This window comes from Chinchilla lanigera, unplaced genomic scaffold (assembly GCF_000276665.1).
Source record: "Chinchilla lanigera isolate Chin_1 unplaced genomic scaffold, ChiLan1.0 scaffold00021, whole genome shotgun sequence".
NCBI classification, from domain to species: domain Eukaryota; kingdom Metazoa; phylum Chordata; class Mammalia; order Rodentia; family Chinchillidae; genus Chinchilla; species Chinchilla lanigera.
In genome coordinates, this window is record NW_004955422.1 from 15,611,900 (window position 1) to 15,636,824 (window position 24,925).

The window sequence follows — 24,925 nt, forward strand, 5'->3', positions numbered from 1 at the left end:
TGTCCCTCCCCATCATGTATGTGTACGTTTGAGTATGTTCATGTGTGTGTGCATATACATCTGTCCACATACATTAGTGCGTGTGTATATGCATCTGTACATGAACATGTGTGTATTATACCTGTGTGCATGAGGGTGTGTATGTGTGTGCATGAGAATGCACATGTGTATGTGCACACATATGTGTGTGTGTCCACCCACACAGATCAAAAACGTGCTGTCAGTCCTGCCTGTGTCTGCATTGGGAGAGTAGGCCTGGCTGGGAGGTGTGACTGCCCTTACCTTCTCCAGCCCTCATTCCACAAGAGCTCAGAGTGGTGCCTGCTTCATGGGCCTGGTGGATGGGCAGAGCTCAGCTGCTACGTGCGAGAGCCTTCCCCAGAGCCTTCCCCAGCAGAGCACCTGAGGTGTCTTCTGCTCACCTGTCAAGGGTCATCCCTGGATAAGCTGGCAGTTAGCTTATCCCCAATTCTGGGCTGATGGAGTCAACAGGCCCTAGAGTTTTGGTAACAATCTTAAAGTCCAGTGGTCAGTGCATTGGGTGGGAGTGAGGGACTCAAACCTGTGTGGCTGTGAATGCAAAGTACAAAGTACCAGGCAAATTCTTTGCTGTCTCTGGATGCATGCATGAGCGAATGTGTGATGGTCCTCATTTCACTGCCCCAGCCCATAGTCCCTAGCCAATAATATCTACGTCTCATCTACCTTGTGGTAAAGACCCTCCACCAGCAGTGGCAGTGGCACTTGGCACAGTACCTTACAGTTTATATGGGCATCAGTGTCCTGGGTGAGTGTTCACAGCATCCGGCGTAGATCCAACCCTAGCCCTCTGAGTTCTGGGGTCCTACGTTTTACCAGTGGGGAAGCTGAATCCTAAAGTGGTGGAGAAACTTGCCAGTGGTCATGAATGAATTCAGGGCCAGCTCTTTCAAAAGCTTCAGCTCAGCGTTGCCCCCCTCGTGCCTCTCCCAGCCAGCCTGCTTGACTTGGGGATCAAGGTAGAGACTTTGCTGTATAGGCAGCAGAGAGCTCCTCACGTGCTGGCAGATAAAGCATCTCCAAGGACACAGGGCTTTTAGCTGTGCACCGAGGATGGCGAGATAGTTTGCCCCTCGCACCAGGCACTGGGGAAGGGAGGGCAGAGCTCCCGTGGAAACCCTCGCTATTTTTACTCCTGTCTCTCCGACTTCTGCCTCCCACTGAAATCTCAGTGAGCAGCAGCAGCAGCCTCTGGGCCCCTGGCGTGCCAGGCACAGGCTATTTTTATGACCCTCCAATTTGCCCATAGGTCATGTCAAATCACAACTGGAAGGAAGGGGCCGCTGACACCCAGAAACCCACCCAAGAGGGAGAGCCTGCTGCCTCCATGGAGCACAGCAGACAGGGTTAGGGAATGGCTCAGGGTCCACCTGGCCACCATTTCGAGACCACGTTTTCCAGGAGTGCAGCCCACCTCACCTCCATCCACATTGCCATCCCCAAGGCCAGCACTGAGGTAGGAGGTGTGGATGGAGGACAGACGCAGAGCTGGGCCGGTAGAACTCAGTCCAGTCCTGGGTCTACTCTTACCAGGCTGTGTGACTTTGAGCCAGGTATTTAACCTCTCTGGGCCGGATTTACATCTGTGAACCATTACAGAGAATCTAGCCCCTCACCTCCCGAGTGGGTTAATAAGAAGCAAAAGAGCAAGTTATGCCATGAACTCTGCCCAATTCCTACAAGGCCTGGTCATAGCCCAGCAGAGGTGCGGAACAGCTTTATGAGCTGTTTACTTGACAGTGAATGCAAGAGCAGAACAAAGCTGCGCTTCCTTGCATACTCGGCGGCCTTCTTTAATTCATTTTATACCCATAACATTACCTTAGCGTCTACTCTTGCAGATAATCCATTTTTATCCCAGCTGACAAAGAGCTAGGAACACACCCAAGGTCATACAGCCAGCAAATGGCAAAGTTGAGGTGACTCTGGGCCATTGCCATCCCCTCCTGTCTCTCCAGGGGTAGAAGAGCACTCTCAGAGCACCCCAACCCCTTCCCATCTGTTTCCTAACTGACAGGAAGCCTTCCACTCTTCTCTAAGGCCACACAGTCAGCTCGTGGCAGCCATTTGAAAAAAGAATGACAAATGGCAAAAAGGAAGGAGAGCTCCTGCCCTGCCCTTCTGGGCCCTCTCCCTCCTCTGAGGATGCACGAATGGGAATATGGTGAAAATGCAGGGGCCTCCTTCTGAAGGGGGTCAGCTCAGCCCCAGCCCCAGCCCCAGCCCCAGCCCTGGTCCCGGTCCTAATCGCCATGATCTGCAAACCGAATAACAGCATGTCTGAATTTTCCCCAAATGCCCCCTGCTGCCTGAAGTCCCAAGCCCCTCTAGGAAGTTGCTGCCCAGCAGGAGGCATAGTGCATGCCTTTGGCAAGGACGCTCTTCGCCGAGGTGCCCTGCCTGTCCCTTGGCACTGGCTCAGTGGGGCTGTGTGGCCAAACGGACTTTGTTACCACGCTGTGCTCTTCACAAAAAGAGAGAAACTGCTAAGCCAGAGAACACTGAGCGTCACAAAACAAGAAAGCAATTACTTGGGACAAGGACAGCGACAACCTATAAGTGACACCTCTGCCCTGTGCTAATAGTGGGTTGAATCATTTTCCTCTCCTGCTAATGGCATGCGTAATTGCACCGGTTTTTCAGGCGTCCTTCACCCGTACTTATTTAGACTAGTGACTGATGCGTTGCCATGGAAACCGGCACTAGGAAAAAAAAAAGTCCCTGGTACAGTGGGAAGTGGAAGGATGCGGGCTCCAATCTGGAGCTTACAACTTGTGTCAAAGAACCGAATTTTCAGCCGATCCCGATTTTCGGTCTCCAAAAGTCAAATTTGTGAACCTCCTCGTGGATTAAACTCTCTGGAATCATCTTTCTTCTTCCTCTGGTTTGTTATTTTTTTCTTTTCTCCTTCAATTCTGACCCCCGGAGGGCTGCAACTTTTCTTCCTGTTGGATTAACAGACAATAGTCAATGAGGTCCGCCCGAGGGACTCAGTCTCCGCATGGACCCGGAGGAGCGGCAGGACCGGCTTGAGTGACATGGTCACACCCAGGTTAGGAACGATGGCTGAAAACTCGCGGTTCAAGAAGAAAGTTCATTTTGGAGGTACGGTGCCACCTCCCCAGCCTGCCCGGGGTTGGCATGCTGAGCCTTTGTTCTTTGCCAGAGCAGCGGGGACTGTAGAATCGTGGAACTCGGGCAATGCTGCCGGCACTCGGAGAGACTGGTAGCGTGCTGTGTAGGCGATCGCTTTGCACTTTGTGTGTCTTAGAATCACGGTGCTTCTGGTTGCTGGGTTCCTCGAGGCAATTGTTTCCATAATGGCTTTCCTTTCCTTCTGCTTTAGAGGAAAATAAAGGTAGCTGGCAGATCATCCCGGAGGACACCGGCATCTCATTTGCTGTTAGAGTCCCCAGGGTCCTGTTTGTATTCTCCAGAGTCCCTTTGAGCAGCCGGTGGGTTTTTAAGGCAAACTGGAACATCTATTCCTAGTAAGCACTATGGTTAACTGTGAAAGGGGTTGAGTGCATTGTGAGGTGCAGGGACCAAGGTGTCAGTGGCTCAGGATTCCTGTGTGTTCTTGTACCTGGCAGGCTGCATGGGACATCCCCTTTAGCATGGAGCAGGCTGATCCCTCCTAATCCATGCAGCCTGCCTGCCTCAAAGACAGCATGGCCAGTGTACATTTCCTTGCTATTGTTTTTTAGTTGAGTGGACCGTGAGCTTCTTCAGTATTGTAATGGTGAAGACCGAGAAAACACCAGATGTGTTTTCAGATTGCTCAGCTTTCATCAACTTCCACAGTAGATTGTCACCAGTTGCTCCCTCCTGGACAAAAGCGGAGACCAGGAGGTGGCTCGGTGAGGAGCTTGGTGACCAGGTCAGACAGAGGACACCTCACTTTGATGGGGCCTCACTCCCAAGTGTGACTCTAACAAGTGCAGTGCAAAGAGAAGTGTCAACTCTGAATTGCCAGGACTCTCGTGACCCCAGCCTTACTCCCACCAGCTGGTCCTCAACCCCAACAACCATGGGATCTTTCAGTCACATGGTGAATCTTTGGGGGTACCAGACCTCTGGCAGGTGCTGTGGGGTGTCAGTGGCTTGCAGGGATGGAGAAGCAGCCAGGTCACTGGGCTGTGTTACCACCAATGAGACCAACCCAGTCCTCCCAAGACACCCACCTTGACAGGGGGTGAGCTCCATTATCCTGAGCTCTGGTTTTCCCCAGTCTGAATGGCAGCCGGCAATGCCTCAGCTTCCTCCTGCAGGCTTGGGCGGCTGCTTTGTGCTCAACAGGTCTTTCTTCTCTGTGTCCTATTTCCCAAGCCTCAGCTGCCAGTGTCCTTAAAAAAGATTAAAAAGCTAAAAAGAACTCTCCCGCCCCCAGTGTGTTCCTAGATTTACACACGGGCTCCGCTCTGCACACCTGCATGCCCTCAGGCGCTGCACCTCAGCTGGCTGCCTCTCTAAGGGGTGCTGATGCCTGCCTGTTAGAGGGACTGATGGACAGAAGGCTGCTTGGCAGCACCCCGCAGAACCACAGACATGGTACTAATGATCATTGCTTTCACTCAGGGCATTTTGGTATGCTGGAGAAAGAACACAGGACAAAGAATTCTTTAGGGTTAGGTCTTGGGTATTAGAGGGTGGAGACCATGCACTGGGGCTGCAGAAGAAAGATCAATTCAGATGACCAGTGAAGCAGAGAGGATGCTTCTGCTCCCTTCTGGGCCCAACTGGGTTGATGTGAGGATAGAAGGGTCCTTTGGAGACCTGTCATAGACCTTTGTGTAAATTCCCCCCTTCCTTGTCACTTCAGCCCTGGGCCGCTGGGATGATGGGCGCATCAGGTCTCTGCCAGCCCCAGTCACCATGTGTCCCTCTGGATGGAGAGACAAGAGAGAACTATTCTGGAAAATGGGAGGTTGCCTTGGCATGGACACTCCCAGCCAAGCTAATCAGCAACATGCAGAGTGGGCCCAGTTCATCCATTTACTGTCACTGCCACTTAAACTGCTGGTTTGGCTGGATGTATGTGGGTATACAGGCTTCTGCTGAACCTCCTGGGTGGATTTTTTTTAAATCCTAATTACTATAGAGTAGAAACCTACTCATTGACAGCCAACAGCTTTATTCATTTGTCCAACCAATTTGGGGCTATGGAAATTGGGATATGTTGCCAGAAACAGAGCTCAGCCTCCCTCCGACACAGTCCCCTGCTCTGCTTGGCCAAAGAGCAACAGTGAAGGCAAAGTGGCTAAAACAGCTCCAAGCAGCCTTCGCCATGTGCACCCAGTACCCCAGGAGGGAGGCATCCACTGTCCTTGCCAAGCAGAGGGACTGGGGAGGCAGGAGAGTAGCCCTGGAAGCCACGTGACCCTGCAGAGCTTAGCTCATTTCCAGACGAAGAAAATGTCTTTGTGTATCTTTGCTCAAGGCTGTGAGTCCCAGCCTGTGAGAAGAGTCTTTCTGTTCCCCAGTGTAAAGGTTTGAATCCCAGGTCTGATTCTCCTGTACCAGGTAGCCTTGGAAATGATCGCATCCACCGGTTTTCTCCTGGGCAGGACAGACTCACCTCTTGGGGTTGCTGTGTGAATTCAGCAGAACTGTGAAGGAGGTGAGCTGAGTGCCAGTTCTGTCACTTGGTAATCATGAGGGCTTGGAATGTCATTTCTGTACCTCAGTTTTCCCCTGCATGTGGTTATTGCAATGGCGGTGCTGTCTGATGGGTTGTCGGTGGCTAAACAGGATGAAGAGTGGTTTTGCAGTCACAGAAAGCTTTGAAGCCATTGCTGAAACTCACAGGGCATTGGCACCTCACCCCACAGGTCAGGAGCCAGCAACACCAGCAGGGTGGGCATAGAGGCCCCACAGTGCCGCCTGGGGCTCCATGTCTGTCCTCCTTCCTTGTCCTCAGCATGGCACTGTGGCTGCTGAGTCTCCTCCACACTCCTTGATGGGGAAGGGGCGGGGCATGAGAGGGGAGCCCCCACACACACACTTGCTCTCATCTCATTCGCTGGGACCACGGTACTTGCCACTTTTGGGGGACCTTGAGAGACTGAGTGTGAGGCTTCCTAACCTCTGTAGTAGAGGGGAGACAGTGTTTGGACGCGGCTGCCGTGTGAGCCAACATGGAGTTTGTCACAGAAGACAGTGCGTGGCACAAGGCAGGGTGTGAATCCTGACTCCCAGGTGTTGAGGCAGTGAAGGGCAGTGGTGAAGGCCTGAGCAGAAGAACCGTCCCTGAGCTGGCACAGTGGAGATGACATCTGTGCTGCCTTGTCGGGTTGCCAAGGCATTAGAAAGAGCCATGTGTTTGCACTTAGGACCGCGTGTGTGGTGAGTGATGATGGATGATGGATAGTGACAGACCAAAACCATGATGGTGATGGACACCCATCACTGTCACAGCCCTTTTCCACCTGGTATCACCTCTCTCCCTGTCCTCTTCCTCAAGCCTTGCTTGGGGGTAGGAGGAGGAAGTCCAGATAGCATGGTGCTGGCTCTGCTGAGGCCTCTGACAATTGCCTCATGGTAAAGGGCATCATGGTGGGAACCAAGTGCATAAGTAGCAATCACATCACCCAACAGGAAGCCAGAGAGCGTTCCAGGGGCCGAGCTAGCTGTCATGTCACTTGCTCTCATGAGAACTAACTCAGGGTCCCAGAAGAACCACCCTGTGATCCAAGACCCATCCACACTGGGCTCCACCTCCCAAAGGTCTCAGCACCACACAGGGACCACGCCTCTAACACATGAACCCTTGGGCAACATCCAGGCCGTGGTGGGAAGGCAACCCCTTACTCCCTTTGGGTCCTCGGCATTATTGTGACCCTTTCTGGACCAATTCTGAACCTAGCTCTGGGACAGGCCATCTAGCCCACTGGTATGGGCACCCACCCATCCTGTGCCTTGGGGCATGAAGCTGGTGCTTTGAGAGCTTCAGCCAGTCCACTCCCATGGGGTTCCATCAAGAGGCTGCAGCTTCTTCCTACAATGACAGTCACCAAAGCCACTTTCCCTTAAGTCAGTAATGCAAATCCTGTTCCTTATGGTATTTACTGTCATCTTGCAGTACCACCAACAGTTTCCTTGGATGGCTAAGGAGAAAATAACTGTGCTAGTAGTGACCAGCTCTCCAAAGTGGTCCCTGTTTATTGGGGCAGGGAAAACAGCCTAACACACCACCATCTTCCTCCTTTCCCTGCGCTGTGGAGTCCATGGGTTTGGTTCTCACATGGTTCTCAAGTGTTTGGGATTCTTGGCAAGCACTCTTCCCCACATGCACCCCTGCCCACCCTGAGGGAATTCAAAGCATGTGGGTTTTTAAACAAAACCTTCTGCTGCCACTAACTTCTGGGTTCTTACCCAGATGTGGGGACATAAGGTTAGCTCCCCAGCACTGGGCAAGGAGCAGTCAACACATGCAGAGACTTGTGCACACGCTGGGGAGGAGCAGCTATACATCAGCAAGTGGGAAATAAACAGAACCCAATGATTCCGTTGCTTCTTGGTGCCATATCCAGCCGTATAAGTCAGCTTTGACTGCTGGAAACCAGTGTGATCCAGAGAAGAAAGTATCAACCCCCAGAGACGTGGCACTGCTCACCCCAGGCAGTTGTCCTGCAGAGCTGAGTTCTCTTGGTGGAAGAGGAGTCATCCCCTGGGGTTGCCAAGCAGGATCAGATACAGAGATCTGCTGCCGGGGCCTTGATCTTACTGCACAAGGAGAGAATGGAATCTTAGAACTCCCAAGTCCCCACCTCAGGCTTCGCCATAGTGGCAGAGTCAGAATTTGCGCTTAGTCTCATCTTGCATCTGCAAGCATGGAAATGTATTTCCTGGAAACCACTGCCCTGTCATCTGGATAGTCTCTGACCTGCAGCAATTGAAACCAGACTTAGAGCCAGGCTTATCCTCTATGCGGTGCTGCAAAAAAGTCTCTGCAGCTGTGGGGCACAGCACTGGCCGAGAGGATATTCACATCCAATGCCCAGAAGCCATGAGCATGTTACCCTACATGACCTTGGGCAACTAAGGTCACAGATGGACCTTAACTTTAGTCCATTGACTAAGCTGCCTTTAATATGGGGGATGATTCTGGATTGCGGGGGCAAGAGGTCACTGTAAGCCCAAGGGCCCTTCATAATGGAACAGAGAAGCATAGAGTTCAGAGTCACAGTAATGGGATGTGAAAGGAACTTGAAGACCGCCATTGTCAGCTCTGAAGTTGGGGAAGGGGCCAAGATCAGCAAGATGCTGAAGACTGCAGAAAGGAAGGTAGCCTAGCCATGCTGCAGCTTTAGCCCAGGAAGACCTGAGCCATACTTGTGACCTATGGAACTGTGAAAGGACACATTATATTGCTTTAGGCCACCAAGCCTGCAATGACTCATCACCGCAGCCACAGCAGAGCAGTCCACCCTCATTGCTAGGTCGTCAGCATGATCTAGAGTCTATCTCTATTCTCTGACCACTGGATCTTCCTTTTTCCCGCTCCCCCACCATCAGTGCTAGGTACCCAGAAAGTGGTTGATAAGTGCCCCGTACCTGATTTGATGAAGAATTGTGGGACCCCGCCCCCACTGATTGATGGTTAGTGTCAATGTGCTTCTGTCAAATCAGAGTCCTGTGCCGTTGCTTGAGTGACTCAGGGAGCTGTAGTCCTGACCACACCCTCACTCACCAAAACAGAGAACGCAGCCTGCAGAGCCTGGGTGCTGGTTCCAAGTTCAGTGCCCTCTGCCCTCCAGCCTCTGGCCCCACTCAGGCAACAGGCAGCCCACAGACTGCAGTGTGCCCCCACTTGCCAGGCAGAGTGTAACCTGGTGAGAGGTCTCTGCCAGCCCCACTCTCCAGCACCTACCTGGTTGGCATCTCCTGGCAATCCCATCTCTGCATTTCTCCAATTTACAAGGAGTCCAGCACCATCTTTGGTTTTAAAAAAGAAAAGCTATTGTTACCTTGCATCTCTACCAGTCATTCTGTCCCCCATGTGATTCTGATCCTGCCATTGGCTTACCAGCCTTCATGATCAGTGTCTGACTTAAAACCTGTGAGGACACAGGGTTGTATGGACAGTTTATGGCTGCAGAGTGCTGGGGACTCATTGTCAATAAAAAGAAGTAAATCTGAGGCATAATCTTCAATAAAAGAAAAAAAACAGGATATTATCGTGCATGATTCTCAGAGGATCTGGAGTAGTGGAACCCCATCATTATGGCAGGTAAATCAAGGCCACCTGGCCTGGAAGCATTTTGTCATCTTTGGAAGTTATGTGTGGTCAAACCCCAGGTCTTGACGTCTTCATCATGGAGGCATCTGGGCCCCTGTATTCCCCAGGTGCTCCATCTGCACATTGTACCTGCTCTTCTGCAAAAGGGAGCCTAGAACCTAGAAACATCAGCAGCCCATGGCTACAACAGTGGCTCCTATGGAAGGGTAGACTGCCCCCTCTGGGCATTTGGAGATATGTATGCTGCTGTTTGATTGTCACTGCACATACCAATACTGTCCCTTGGAATCTGCTGGGGGTCAGTTCCTGGACTGCCACCCCCATAAATGCCACTGCTTAAATACCTCCTGTAGCATGCCGTAGTACTTGCACATAACCTATGCACACTCTCCCACATGCTTTCCGTCGTCTCTGGATGACTTGTAACCATAACCCAGTGTACCTGCTGTGTGAACAGTCATTATGCTGCATTACTAAAGGAATAATGACAGTGAATAACATCTGTACCTTGTCAGCGCAGACACAATTTTTTCCAAGTATTTCCCGCCCAAGAGAATAGCCTGGTGGGAAGATGGTGCAGTTCTGGTAGCAAGAAATAGTCATATGAGCCAGTTAAGTGACAAAATGTACCCCCATCTTAAGATGTTGGGGCCTTTCCTGGCCACCAAGGTCAAAATACACAGCCAGCCTTCTGTCTTGTGTCCATCTAGGCCTCTTGGCCCCCTCTACCTGCTCAGCCCCAGCCAGCTGTCCACTCACTGCTACCCATGGTAACAGCCTCCACACCTAAGTCGAGATGGCCTCGGTTCAGATGGGAAGCAGAGACCATCCCCTTCTGCTTGGACCCCCAGGAGAGGATCCAATGGGATAGGCCTGCATGTGGTCCAGAAATAGCCAGAGGGAGGGTTTTCCTCTTTGCTAGGGACAGGAGATATTTACCAGAACAAATGAGGTGGGTTCCTGGGGCAGGCATTATTGGCCCACATTACAGACAAGAAAACTGAGTCCTGGAGGGAGATGGCTTCCTGCCCATCTCAGCCTGCTAGCAAAGCTGAACTCAGGTTTATCTGGTCTGAAAACTGACTGTTCTATGTCCTTCCTTGCCTCTCTCTGTCCACAGGGATCTAGTGAGCAAGGGGACCCTCCCAGAACTGTGGCTTAGGCATGAAGGACACATTGTGTTCCCTGACCTCATCCCCACCTCCTGCTGGGCCATCTCCTAGTTCCGGGGCCGCACCCTCCCCACACGTCCTTGTGAATTAATCTGTGGCCTTTCAGAGTGTTAGTAAATGCCTTTGAGAAAACTCCTCTCCATGTTTCCTTTCCCAGAAAGGTCTACTCCAGGACTGCAGGCCTCTGAGGCTTTGGGGACACTGTCCTGGCTCCCTCACTGTGCCATACACAACCCCCACACACTCCCCACACTCGGCGTAAAGGGCTATTTTAAATGCTGACAGGCGGAAGCTTGTCACGCAATCTGTCATTGCCTTCCACGAGTCCCAAGAGGTGTACGAAATGGAATTTCTAGGTTTGGTTTATTTTTCCCTTGTGCTGTAGATTTTTCTAGGCCATACTCAGAGTGGAGCTTTCAGGGGACATCAGCTTAAACACTGCCACGTGGGTGACCACACTCACAGTCACTCTCTGGAGAACAGTGAGTCCCCAGCTGCACCGGGAGGGTGTGTCATGGTGAGGAGAGGCCGCAGTAGTCCTTTGGTCCAGGCGTCTGCTTTGCAGTTGAGAAATGGAGGGCCAACGCACAGGGGGGCAGCCCGCTCATGGGCACCGCCTCACCAGTACTAGCAGTGGGTTCTCAGTTTGTAGACTCGGCTGTTCCCACCACTCTGCAGTCCCGGGAGGTGCTGATTCAGCATTCTGTGTCATGTCTTCCGCACATGTTGTGGTTTGTGTCTGCATGTTCCCCCAAAGCCTCATGCAGTCATGGGACGGACTTCTAGAGTTTATGATTGATCCATGGTCCAATGCTGGCCTTATGGGTGTGAGTGCTACACCTGCCCTAGGGCCGGTAGTATGCATACAATATGAGGGAGGGAAAGAGGCTTGCTCTTCCCTCTGCCACTCTTCCATTTTGCTGTTGTTTCTTGTGCTGTTTTCTGCCATCATGAACTGTTGCCTTCTGCCATGTGCTACCCTGCCTTAGAGCCAGCAAAGTATGGACTGAAATCTCCACAAAGTGTGAGCTAAACAAACCTTTCCTTCCTTAATTTTGGGCATCAGGTATTTTGTCTCAGCAACAAGAGAAAAGTAACCAAGACAGCATCGCAGTCAGACCAGGGAGATGTACCTGCAGTGTTCATTCATGGACTCTGCTGCACCAGGCTGTGTTGCAGGAGCTGGGGATCTGATAATGCAGTGAAATCTGAGCTGGGGAAAGAACGTCCCAGGCAGAGTCTAGCAGGGACAGAGCCCCTGAAGTACAGCTCAACTCATCATGTTAAAAGCATAAGGAGGAGGCTTATGCAGCTGGAGTATAGCTGGAGGTGGGGGGCAGAATGTGAGGGTGCAGGAACAGGCGGGACACGAAGCATCACCTGGTTTGTTTACGCTGTTTTAAAGCTCATTTTCTTTGCTGTACAGAGAGAGGATCGTTGAGGGGAGGGGCAAACACAGAAGCCAGAGACTAGAAGTTTCTGTACCAGTCCAAGCAAGGGGTGGTGCTCACTCAGACTAGAGTGACAGTCACGGTGAGGCTCCACACTCTGTGATATGCTGCAGGCATTGCTGAGGGCCTTTAGTGTGGAGCATTCAGCCCAGCACTGGCTGAGGAGGTAGCCTGCTTGGAAATTGGGTCATCACTTAAACAAGTTTCTACATGGTTCTCGGCTTGGGTGTGGGGTTGTGCCTGCTTATGATCCAAACACTACGAGAGGCTGAGGTGGGAAGATTGAAAGTTTGAGCCCAGCCGGGGCAACTTAGGGAAAGCCTGTCTCAAAATTTAAAAAGAGCTGGGGATGTAGCTGTGTGGAAAGGCCCTAAGTTCAATCCAGTACTGGGGGTGGGGGTTCTATGTGGTTAAGGAAGTGGACACATAAATAGTTCCCACTTGGTTGTGAGCTTGTCTGTCTCCTTTATCATCAGCAGAGGGACCTCCTTTGAGTCCTAAAAAGATACACGTGCTGTGCGAAGCTCTGAACATGTTTAATGGGTATGTCCCTATGGTCTGTTAGGTGACTTTCTATTTTCCTCTTAGCAAGTGTGACCATTTTCCTGACAAGAGGCCCATTCGGTCCATGCTTTCATGTTATCTGCCCTTCCCTCCTTTTCCCTTCTGCGTTTGCCAGGGACTCTTTGGGTTGCTGCTGACAGAAACCCAGCTCTGCCAGACTTGAGCAAAACACAGAATGAGTGTCCTGGCCCTGGTCTGTGCTGGTCTGCCTGCCCTAGGTAACACTGTGGTGACTTGGAACACAAAGCTTTATTTCTCATTCTCTCCTTATCCATCCTGTACCAAAAGAGAGGCTTACTTGGGGACCCGAACAGCTGGAACAGCCAGCATCTCCACTGCGGTGGGTGCTGTGCCAAAGGGTACCACTGGTGAGGGGATTGGATTTCTGTGCCCTGGGGCCTTTGGTCACTGGCTGGAACTAGTTTCAAGGATCCCCCCAATGCCAAGGGAGCTGAGAAGTAGAATCTGACTGCATGCTCATGGAGAAAAGCCAGGATACTGTTCAAACAATCCTCATGGCCTCCATAGGCAAAACCCAGAGCTTTGGCATCAGGGCTTCTGTGCCTGTCTTCCCCAGCTCTTGACTGTGCCTACCGCAGGGCACTGGCTGCATCGTAGGGCTCATTCTCTCCCCGTGCTTGAAGGGTGATCTCTTTGTGTTCATAGCCCATGTTCTCCCACCCCACGCCTCCAAGGAAACCAGAACCACCTTTCTCCACATCTCAACTGCAGAGTGTCTCAGAGAAAGGTCAGTGCCCCCTTACAGAGAACGGCAGGGTCCTAGAGCACCCAGCACAATGCTCCCCCTGGCCTGGGCCACACTGCTATGCCCCTGGGCATGGGGTATGCTGCAGCCTGGCCAGGAACTCTGCACGGTGAAGGGAAGCCACTGATAGCCCAGCAGAGAGAGGTGGGCACCAAATCCATGTGGGTGTCACACCCAGGGGCTGGGTATAGATGATTATGTGTATAACTGTATCTTTTCAAGCTCTTGCGTGTAAACAACAGAAAGTTAAAAATTGTCTTGGGCCAGAGAGGACTCTGAATCTGTGTATGTGGTAAGTCTGGCCCAGCTATGTCCGGGATCCAGCTGTGACACCCATCTCTCTCAGAGCCTGGCACCCTGTCCTTACCCAGCTCCTACACCATCCTGATTGTAGGCATCATCTCAGGCAGCCTGGCCTTCTTCAGTGACCTCAGAAGTGGGATCACAGTAGCAGGACAAGTGCCTACTATGCTCTAAGGGGCAGTCCCACCAGTCTCCCCACCAACCACTTAAGCCCAGGGCTGGGAAGTGGGCCTGACCTCATCTGATCACGTGGTAGAACTGGGTAAGGGCTGGCCCCCAAAGCACAAGGGAGTTACATGCCCACCTTCTGAAGGGGACACAGCAGCTTTCCTGGCCCTGCCTCCTGCCACTTTAGGAAGGAGGGTATGGTGGGGGCTGCAGTGACCTGGAGGGTGACAGATGGCAGGCACTCAGCTGAGCCCCAGCCTCTCTGAAGGCCCAGTGGGAAGGACCAGTCCCCCTGCCCATCAAGGTCATCGGCCTGCAGGGAGGCTGGAGTGGCCTCTGCCCTCCTCATGCCTCCCCTGTGCCTGCTCCTTGGTGTTTTGTCTTTACCTTGCATTTGCACTGGTGGGGTCTTCCAGGAGGTGCCCAGCAGTCAGCTGCAGCCCACAGTGCACAGCTGGCCCCAGAGAGGAAGCAGCAGCCAAGCCTGAACCTGTTGCGGCATGTCCACCATCTCCTTAGGGAAGGATTCTGAGCTCCACTCAGCCCACCCCTCTTCCCAGGTCAGCAACTGAAGCCAGAGCCAGGCATGGTGCCACACACCTGTTATCCTAGCACTCCAGGAGGTTGAGACAGGAGGGTCAAAAGTTTGAGGCCAGCCTGAGCAGTTTAATGGCTTAGTCAGACCCTGTCTCAAAATAAAAAATAAAAAGGGCTGGGAATGTAGTTCAGTGAAAGGCTCTGGGTACAATCCCAGTAACACACACACAGTAATAATGATAATGATAATAATAATAACTAGTAATAATGCGGCAATGATGATAATGATAATAATAAAAACCCAGGTAAGAGCAGGTCCGTGGAACATGCAGGTTGGGGAGGCCACGTGCATTTAGGGAGGTTGCTCCTGGCAACCCCTCTTTCTCTGTACCCCAGTAGAGGCTGTGCTGCGGGCAGGCTCTGTACTTTCTGGCTGGTTAACCTTGGGCACTCACTTGACTTCTCTGAGCCTCACCTGTCAACCTGGGGCAGTAATAACTGCGCGGAGCTCAGGCAGGGAGGGCACTCAGAGCACATGTGGCTCTTGGGGAATGCTCCAGAGTTGTGTCGGCACAGGCTGAACCATGATGTCTGGATTGGAAACCCAGATGCCACTCCTGAGTTGTACAACCCTAAGAGACCTGTGCGAGGTAGAGGCTCCGCGTCTGAGGTGCAGCCCCAGGAAAGCAAAGCCAGGGACACAGTGCTGTCTATGTAGCATTGAGCTGCTGCTGCTGGGGCTCACCCTCTCACTCCTCAGTGGGATCGCTGGGAATAGGCGCTGTCCCCACTCACAGGTTGGGAGATGAGGGTGTGTAGCCAGCCCAGCCTCAGGGCCCACTTAGCTCTTCTGGGAGACGCCTTTACTGATGGGCATTGTGTGAAAACACAATGAGGGGAGAGACTTAATTTTAGTGAAACAGATCAGTTAGCCAGGCATCCTGCACTTACAAACATTAAAGCAGTGCTGCAGTGGGGGTGGGGGTGCAGTGATGAAGCTGGGGATGTGATGATGTTGATGGTCATTACGGTAGTGATAATGGTGATGATGGGTTATGCTCATTGTGATGATGGTGATGGAGATGATACTGAGGCAGTGGCGACGGTGGCCATGGTGATAATGACAGTGATAGTGATGATGGCTATGGTGATGATGGTGGTCATGGTAATGGTGGTGATGGGCATATCTCAGAGCAGGACTGTGACTACGTGTGGGAGCTAGAATAGTTGCAGGTTTTCATAAGGCAACCAGAGATAATATACTTTCTGAAGTTTCCCTTTCTCTATAAAATAATTTTGACAGGAGGGAAAAACTAATTATTTTTAATGTCCTCACTGAATCAAATTTAAAACTTGATAACTTTGTGTTGGTTTACAGTCTTTAAAATTGTACTGGTCCATGAAATCTCATCACCTAGGAACTCCCAGCTCCTGATCCATCCTGGAAATCTTTCCCTTTCCAAACATGTTTTGCCTCTGGTAAACATAGGCACATATGTACACACATGCTCACATGCATGTTCCACTATATGCTGTTGTGTGTGTCCCTGGACCCTGGGCCATCTGACCCATCCAGAGACCTGACCCAGCCAACTCGCAGTGCCCAGTGGTTTCCTAGACAACAAGCACAGAGCTGCCGTGCAGGGATTTGAGCACCAGAAGCAATTAAGAGTAATACTAGCAATTAACAGTCGTGTGGTCCTTATGAGCCACTCTGCTTAACCCCACAAAGAGGTTCAAGTCTCATTTATCCCTCCAGAGCCTGGCACATTTGTGGCCCCAACATAGATGTCCTAGGGCTAGCCTGGCAGTTGTATGACCAACCACATGTTTCTTCTAGTAATCTGACTGCTGGGGTCTCTCACTTAGCCCAAGAAGGTGGACATCCTGGGTTCCTTCCTCACCCACCCTGGCACCCTGAGATCTGCCCTTGGGCATTCCTTTCCAACACTTCCTTGGGGGACAGGGCCTGGTTCTGGTGGACCTAGTGAATGATGGCTGCAATGGGGCACTGCCATATGAGCATACCCAGGGAGGCATACCTGCCCACACCTGGTCCAGATACTGAGCACAAGAGAAGGGTGCACCACTTGGCTGCACCAGTACATGGCCTGGTAAGCACTCAGTGCCCTCTACTCACTCGGATGAGGGATAAGGGGTTGTTTTTGGCTCCTGTGCAATGGGTCCTTTGGGTCAAGTCAGCAAGCCTTGACTTTGCGTGTCTGCTCAGTTATGCAGCAGGTCTGTTAGTCTGTTTTCTGTCACTATAAGTGAATACCACAGGAAAGATAATTCATAAACAATAAAGGTTTGTTCAGCTCACATTTCTGGAGATTCAGGTCAAGAAGCTGCATCTGTGAGGACCTCCTTGCTGGTGGGGACTGTGCAGTGTCCTAGGATGGCACGGGACATCACATGATGAGAGAGCAAGTGTGCCAGCTCAGGCCTCTCTTCCTGTTTTTATTAAGTCACCCATCCCATCACAGGGACCCCACCCTCATGATCTCATCTAATCGAACTAGCCTCCCAAAGGCCCCTCCTACAAATGCCATCAACCTATGGCTGTGGGGATTAAGCTTCACTCTGAGTTGTGGAAGAGACACATACCTAGACCACAGCAATCGGAGGGAAATAAGGCCAAGTCCCACCCTGCGGCAGTGCAGAGAGCACAGGAGCACGGGGAGCCTGTCCCAAGCATCAGGGAAGTTTGGTCTGGAAGACAGGAGATGGACTGTGGCACCCATGTGTCAGCCAGAGCACTGAGCCTGGCCCTACCAGAGAGCATGACTTTGTCTTCATGGCCCCAACTATTGCCACCCATAAAATGAGTCCAGTTGTCCCACTACCCTCCATGTGCCCAGATAGCCACAGATCAGGTGTGGGGAAGGACACGATATTAAAACAGAGACCATGACAAATACCAGTATGACAGGCCTGAGCGGAGGAGGACATCCCATTAACTATTTTAAGTCCCTGATCTAATAATTCATACCTCAGTGTGCTTCTTGGGATACAGTACAACAAAATGACAAATGTATACCATTGGCAACTTCACTTTAGGCAGTGTATTTACTGTATGATGAAACGCATTTCTTAAAACTTAAATTGCTTATTTTGTTTGTGAAATGTCATTACTTTTGAGTGGCTTTGGGAAAAGACATTTCAGTAACTGTCAGCACATTTTTGTTGAAGACCTTCATGCTGTGTTACTTCAATACCAGAGTAAGTAGCAGCTGATTAGTGATACAGTGTACACAGGCAGGTGTTTAAAATAGTAGCATGTGTTAAGTTGAAGTTAAGTGAGGTGCTATCCTTGTGGAGGGCACCCATAGTCCCAAGCCAGACAGCATTAAGGCAGAGGCAATGCAAAGAGGCCAAAGTGCAGTGTGTGTACCCTGCTGTGGGTGGGCACGGCAGTTAGATGATGGGGCACACAAGTAGTGCTCACATCAGGCCTGATACGCAGAAGTACTTAATAAATTTCAGCAATAACGGTGACAATGAAGATGACGTGGCTGATCAGGGACTCATAAGCATGTCATCATCAGGGAAGTGATGCACAGGGGGTGGGAGTTATGTCCAGAGGACTCCAGTAGCCCTGCCTGTTAGTCAAGGCAAGGTTAACCACTATAATAGAAATCTAAAAATACAGTCTAACATCAATAGGAGGTTAACTCTCACTCATGGAACCACCTGAAGAATAGAGACCCAGGCCTTTTGATTCCAGTCACAGCCCACCCCTCAACCCTTCAGTGCCTCCTAGTCTGAGTCTTGTGCTGGTAGAAACAGAAAAGGAAGAGTGAGAGCAAGCAGGTTCCTAAAGAGCCTGGGCTTCATCATCCCCCCCCCACACACACACACACACACATAGATCTACCTGCTTACACCCCATTGGTAGAAACTAGTCATGTGACCATACCCTGTTGCAAGGGTAGCTGGGAAATGCAGTCCTAAACTCACCACCAGCCTCCTTCAGCCCCAGGAGCAACTCCATACTCGATAGGGAGGAAGCCTGCACCTTAGCTACCTCTGGTCCTGAAAGAAGCCAACACTATCCCAGTTGCTTTATTTGTGTTCACCTTTGAACTGCAAATGTGTGTTTTGGGCTTCCGGTAAAAATCACATTCACCTTGGAACACAGGATAGAGGAGACCAACAACAGAGAGGCTTATATGAGTTTAAATCTGATTTCAAGCAATGTTCCTGACTCCAGTAGATTACTGAGTCTCCTGCAGGATTTAGGAAAGAGGTGGTGCAGGAGATTTTATTTGAGGGGAAAATATCTAAACAATGCATTGTGAGCTGCTATATTTTTCCTGTTTGTGTTGTTGTAGGTCCCCTCCTCCAGTCCTAAAATACCTATTAAATCTAATTACATCGCTCATATTATTTCCCATGAAATTTACATCTAAATCTGCTGAGTAAGGGAAGCAAGCAGAGGACTTAATTGGGCAAGTTAATCATGTTTGTTCAGTGTCTTATTTTTTTAAGGTTAGAAAAAAGCAACTGTAATCAGGGAAATAATAATAAATGTATCTTTTCTTCCCCGAAGGCACTCATCTGCAGGTTCTTGGTTTTGCTAGGAGGCTTGGAGCATCACTTTTAAGATGCTATTCTAGAGGATTCCGTGTGCAGTCAGCTGTCACAGTCACAGCTTGAAGGACCCCCATGGCCCTTTCCGCTCTGCAGTTTCTCTCCCACCTCTCAGTAGGCAGGACTCTGCCTCCATTTTGAATGGAGCTGTTTGACTCTTCTAGGATCAGCACCGGTATTCTTACACATTCCCCAAATTTGCAGTCAGGCCACAGACTCAGACCTCATCTTTTCCCCCTGGATCTTTCCCCAGGAGAGCAGATCTCACGCTTCATGGGGCAGATGGATGAGAGCCCAGCCAGCCTCATGTGAGTTCAGTATTCAGGGACCATGACTTTTCTAAACAATGTTTTGTTTTGGTTTTTTCCCTCTCCACACAGAAACCCGCGCAGACCGCAGCAAGAAGCTCTTCAGGCACTATACTGTGGGCTCCTATGACAGCCTTGATGCATCCGGGTAAGATGTGCTTCCTTTGTTACCACAACCCTGCTGGTCAGACGCTTGTGTGTGCCATCGACACCTTGGGCCATTTCATGTGGAGCTCTCAGACCCCTTTAGTTTGGTTTGCTTGTGTCCACCATGCTGGGATCATGGGAGCCACCTTCTGCAGCCCTGCAGTTGGGGTTGAGCTGCAGCACAACCAGGGGACCCAGGAGAGGCGGGCAGCAGTCCAGGGGAAGAGAGCACAGTCCCACAGAGCAGGTGCAGCAGGCATGGTGACACTCCCAGGATGCAGTTAGGTTGTCTGTGTTTTCACTTCGCCTGTGTTTCCTGTGCTCTCTACTGCCACCTCTGTGGAGCTGGAGTTCGCATTTGATGGTGTGGCTGGCCGGGATGAAGGAGATTTTCCCACAGAAACCCAACTGCAGCAGCAAGTGCCGCAAAGACATCCTCAGTCTGAGTGTCCCTTTTCCCTGTGATGGGGGTGAGGCTGAGGCTATGGTGGAGCCCTTTTTAGACTGGGATGTCATAAACAGCTGGGCATGTAGCACCTTTTGTGGCCACTGTTCCAATCAATCACCTCGTTAGCTCTCTGGTTCTGAGTGTCCCTTTGTTTGCCTTGCAAGTCACAAGTCTGCCTTCACTAGCACTGATCCTCACTGGGGCCATGGGGGGAGGCTTTGCATCAGGGCCTTTGAGGAGTTAGTGGGTAAGGCAGGAAGGTGAAGGTCATCTGTGTGTGACTGCTGCTGGGAGTATCCTCACCTGGCCCATAGGATTCTTTTGAGAGCCCCCCACCCCTAGTCAGATGCCTGCACAGAGGACCAGTCTGTAGAAGGGACCCGTCCTCCTTCCCTGATTCCTCCCTGATTCCTCCCCAGCCGTAGAGGTGTGATGAGCTCTCACCCCTGTTCCCATTGCTCCATCTGCCTGCCGAGGGATCCTACCTGAGTTTGTTTTTATTGAGGCAAGCGTCGCATAACATAAAATGTATATTTTAAAGTACACAGTTCACTGGTGTTTAGCATGTTGATACTATTACACAGCTGCCACCTTTATCTAGTTCCAAAACATTTCATCCCCCCAAGAGGAAGCCCTGTGCTCATAAGCTGTCACCTCCATTCTTCCTCCCTATGAACTTTGGCAGTCATCATCAGTCCACTTTCTGTCTGTTTGGATTAACCTGTCCTGGATGGGACTTTTATAATGTGTAAATGGCATTGCTGGCTTATCTCCCTGAGTACAACATCCCCGGCGTGCATCCATGCTGCGGTGAGTCTCCAGCTCCATTCTCAGAGCCCCCAGTATTTCTGTTGTGGTAAAATATAACATTCATCTGAACCATGGTTAAGTGCACAGTTCAGAGTTAAGCGCACGTACACCACTGTGCAGCCATCACTACCCTCCACCTCCAGAACTTCCTCTGAAATCCTGTCCCTATTAAATACAGACTCCCACCTCACTCCTTAGCCCATGGCCCCCCATCCTGCTTTCTGTCTCTGGATCTAATGACTGCAGCAACCTCTTATAAGTAGAAAACACACAGCACTTACCATTTTGTGACTGGCTTAACTCTCAGAGCACAGTGTCTTCAAGGTTCATGCATGCTATAGTGTGTGCCAGGATTTCCTTCCTTCTCAAGGCTGAGTGACAGTCCCATGTTTCTCTATTCACTCATCCCTTGATGACACTTGGTGTCTGCTCTTGGCTATTGTTAATGATACTGCTATGGACTTTGCTTATAGGTCCTGGTTTGAACGTGTTTTCAGTTGTTTGAGCAGTTACCTGCACCTAGAATTGCTGGTCAGATTTAGTGCAAATGCCAACCTCTTCTTCCACCTCCATCATAACAAGGTACACTGTATCAGGAGTACCATGCCTAGCTAGGCAGCTGGGGTCCCTTCTAGAGGGAAAGTGTGGATGCTCCAGGTCTTGTTCTGTTGTCCCCACTTTTTATGCAGTGCTAGGGATGGAACCCAAGGCCTTGCACATCCTAGGCAAGTGTTCTACCACTGAACTTCCACTGCCCACTTTTTTACTTTTACATGTTCACAACAGGGCTATAATGCATACATCTCACTGCTGGACAGCTTGAACCATCAGTGGTACATACGTGACTGTACCACTTCTACCACCAGTGGTATAAGTGGCTGATTAGACAGTCATATATGTACCACTAGTGGTTCAGGCCAGTGGGAACATGTTAAAGTCTAGATGTAATCATATTCTGGTATAAGCGTATCCCCCAAAAGGGTCAGGGACCAGCAACCACTAGGGTAAGATGGCTGCTACTACAGGAGACATCAGTCACAGTGGGCCCTGGACAGTGATCACAGTTGGGCAGAGGGGGGCCTTCAACCCATACTTCCATTCCAGCACAGAGATCTTAGCAAAGCCAGCATCCACAGTGCCTAACACTCAGGGACACCTAGGAAAGCCATCACTATGGTGGCTTGGAGGGCTTGCCAGGCAAGGAGCAGGGTCTAAGTAAAAAGTGAATGGGTCAGGCATTGGCTGTCCTCAGGCAGTGGCTTTTGCACAACCATCTTCCTACAAGGTCCCTTGTCTCTAGGGACGGAGTAATGAACAGCCCGCCTTGATGTCTGTGAGACCAAGTGTGCACCCATGCATGAGGGTGTGTGTACACATGTGCATGAGAGTAGGTATGCATGCACACTTGTCATTTGAATCAGGTGGTGTCAGGGCCCCTTCCCTGTGGAGGAGTGATGGGAGCACCCAACTTGAATGAGCTGGGAAAAGGAAAGTGGTGGGGCCAGCTGACTGGGGTCCTGTGGCAGAGGCATGTCACGTGACCAACAGCAGGCCCAGAGCACATGGGGCACAGGCTGCAGGTTAGCCAACCAAGGACAAGTGGGACTGTTGTAGCTGTTTAGTGACAGAGTGGGCTACCTGTGACCTATGAGCACCCTGCCACTGAAGAGAGTCAAACTGGGCTGAGCACGCTCATACCAGGAGGTCACAGAAGGTAGGACCAGGTGACCACTGAGATTCCTCAGCATCCCTGCTTTTAGTGTCCAGATGAAGGCTTTTGTTTTATGCTTGTTCTGAACACCTACTCTGTGCCAGGAGCTTGGACCACAGAGAAGAGGGCCATCTGGCCACACCAGGGTCAACTGGTAGCTTTTAAGCAAGGGGTAGACCAGAATTCAAGTGAGCCCCGACTCTCCCATGGCAGAGGCTTAGACAAGCTGTGGGTTTCTTGTGACCTGACATTACAGTAAGAGAAACCAGGGTCACGATCGTGTCATTTACACATCTTCCCATGCGTCTGCCACCATGCCCTTGTCACAGTACTACTGATGGCTACACTCATGACCTTGCACAGCAGGTATTATTATCTACTTCATAGAAGGACAGTGCAGTTGAAAAAGGAAGGCCAAGTGATGGAGCTCGTCCCTGGCCCTACCAGCAGTAAGCCTGGTCACCAAGGCCTTGCCTGCTGACCAAGACCTTGCCTGCTGAGGCCAAGATATCACTACCCAGGACTGGCCTGAGATAGAGGGAAGCAGCAGGGTGGGATTTTCTGTGGAGACAGCTTTCTGCAAAACTACTCTGGGAGTATCCTTGGGAGAGAGAGAATGTTGCTCCCTTGGTTAATGTACAGCCATATGAGCCTGCCTGTGAAGTCCAGAGCACAGCCTTCAGGGCGTCCTCCACTCAGAACAGCAGCCCTGGCCTTGGCCAGACTGTGACCGTGACAGGGCTCTGGAGATTGGGCAGTGTGAGCGTTTGTGGACAAACAGGTGGGGCTGTTTCATGGGCCATCCAAACCCACAGCTAGTCTGGCTTTGGAGAAAGAGAGGCTGACCATTGGTCCCCTGATTGAGCAGGCAAGACGTGTCTGGGGGCGGGCACGCCGCAGTGCAGCACAGAGCAGCCAGCCATTCGTTAGCCCACTTCAGAGCCCCTGGTAGAAATGTCCTAATGAGCAGTGGAAACCCAGGGCAGCACCAGCCAATTACCCACTGTAAGTGGCAGGTCATGTCCAGGCAGGCGGCACATGGCTGAGGCCGCCCCACTGAGAGTACAAAGGCAATTAGAGACAATTCAATAGGAATCAAGACTCAATGGAGATGTTCACTGAGTCAGGTGGGAATTTTCTCCCCTTCCCACCTTTCTCATGTCAGAAAGTTTGCTCAGAGGTTTGGCGATGAAGAGCAGGATAGCTAAAGCAAGCCATCCAGTCGCTCAAGCTCCTTCCCTTCCACCTGCCCAGAGTCACATGAGAGTGGCTGGAGAATGGGCTGTGCTGATTGGGTTGCACAGCAGAGGCCCTGGTACCGCTGCTATACATTGTCATTGTGAATATAGCTAAACACAGAATGGCGCTTGCAAGTCTCACTCTTCTTTAACCGGGTCCCAACTTCATCAACATGAAACACCTAGGATGAGGCTGCCAGAGGTGGGGGCAGACAGGAAGACCTCATGGTCTCACTTAAGGCTGAACACGTTCCATCTTTCCACCCTCCCATCCTCTATCCATCCACCCATTCATCCATTTACCCTTCATCCACCTACCCACTGGTCCTTATCCAGCCAGCCAGCCAGCCATCTATCCAGTCATCCATCTGCCCATCTGTCAATGTCTGCCTGTCCATCTTCTATGCAGCAATCCATCTACTCATCCATTCACCCATCTACTCATTCATCTGCCCATTTATCCATCCACCCCTCCATCTGTCTAGTCATCTGCTTAGTCATACTCCATTTATCCGAACATTCACCCAGCAAAGTGTCCATTCATCCTTCCATCCACCTGCCCATCCCACTCACTGGACCAATGTTTATCAAGACTTCACTGCTCTGGGAGTTAAAGGCACAGAGGTAAAGAAGGCCCAGCATAGTCTTTGACTTTATGTAGATTAAAATCTTATTAGTGAGGACAAGCAATACATTTTACATATAAACAAACCAAAGATTTCTACTGTATAATTAAATCCATGAGGCAAATTAGCAGCACTCTCTTTAGTCCCTTTGATGGGATGGCTTAAGCCAGCTTTACACAGGTAAGCCAGGAGCCAGGGAAGGTCTCTCTTAGGAAGTGGTGTTTTTTGTTCCAATTTTTTTCTTTGTGAGGTACTGGGGTTTGAACCCAGGGCTTTTACACTGGACTACATCTCCAGCCCTTTTTAAATTTTTGAGACAGGGTATCACTAAGTCACTAAGTCACCAGGCAGGGCTAGAACTTGCAGTCCTCCTGCCTCAGCCTTCCAGAGTGCTGGAATTACAGATGTACCACAGCATGCCTGATTAAAGAAGTGGCTTTTGAGTTGAAATCTAAAGGTTGAGGGAACCACCCCTGCAGAGCAAGCCCAGCAAGGACAAAGGCACAGGAAAGGCGGGGAAGTAGTGAGCTAGAAGAGTGCAGAGGATGATGCAGAGAAAGACTCTGCTTCTTGGGAGGGGAGTGGGTTATCTCATGCTTGAGTGGGTGACATGGCAGAGACTGATGGGCCTGCTGAACTGCTGGTAGAAGCAAATAGACAGATGAATGGAAAACAACGGGGAGACACTGTACGGCCCAGGCGAAGCAGTGGAGGTGATCTAGGTTTTGGAGGAGGTAGGTGTTGCGAAGTGCGGCGTGAAGTTAGAGCACACAGGACCGCTGGACCCTGGGTGCAGTGAGGGA

General features: G+C 51.0%; 1 protein-coding gene across 3 annotated transcripts in view; it reads left to right on the top strand.

The window, feature by feature from the left end:
- The window catches only part of Shank2 (SH3 and multiple ankyrin repeat domains 2), a 522,268-nt gene that overhangs the window by 316,100 nt on the left and 181,243 nt on the right, over window positions 1–24,925 (top strand). For all 3 annotated transcript variants that reach the window (XM_013514155.1, XM_013514157.1, XM_013514156.1), the window contains one exon: window positions 19,215–19,290. In XM_013514155.1, coding sequence (XP_013369609.1) covers window positions 19,215–19,290 — 76 coding nt within the window. The remainder of the gene's footprint in view (window positions 1–19,214; window positions 19,291–24,925) is intronic.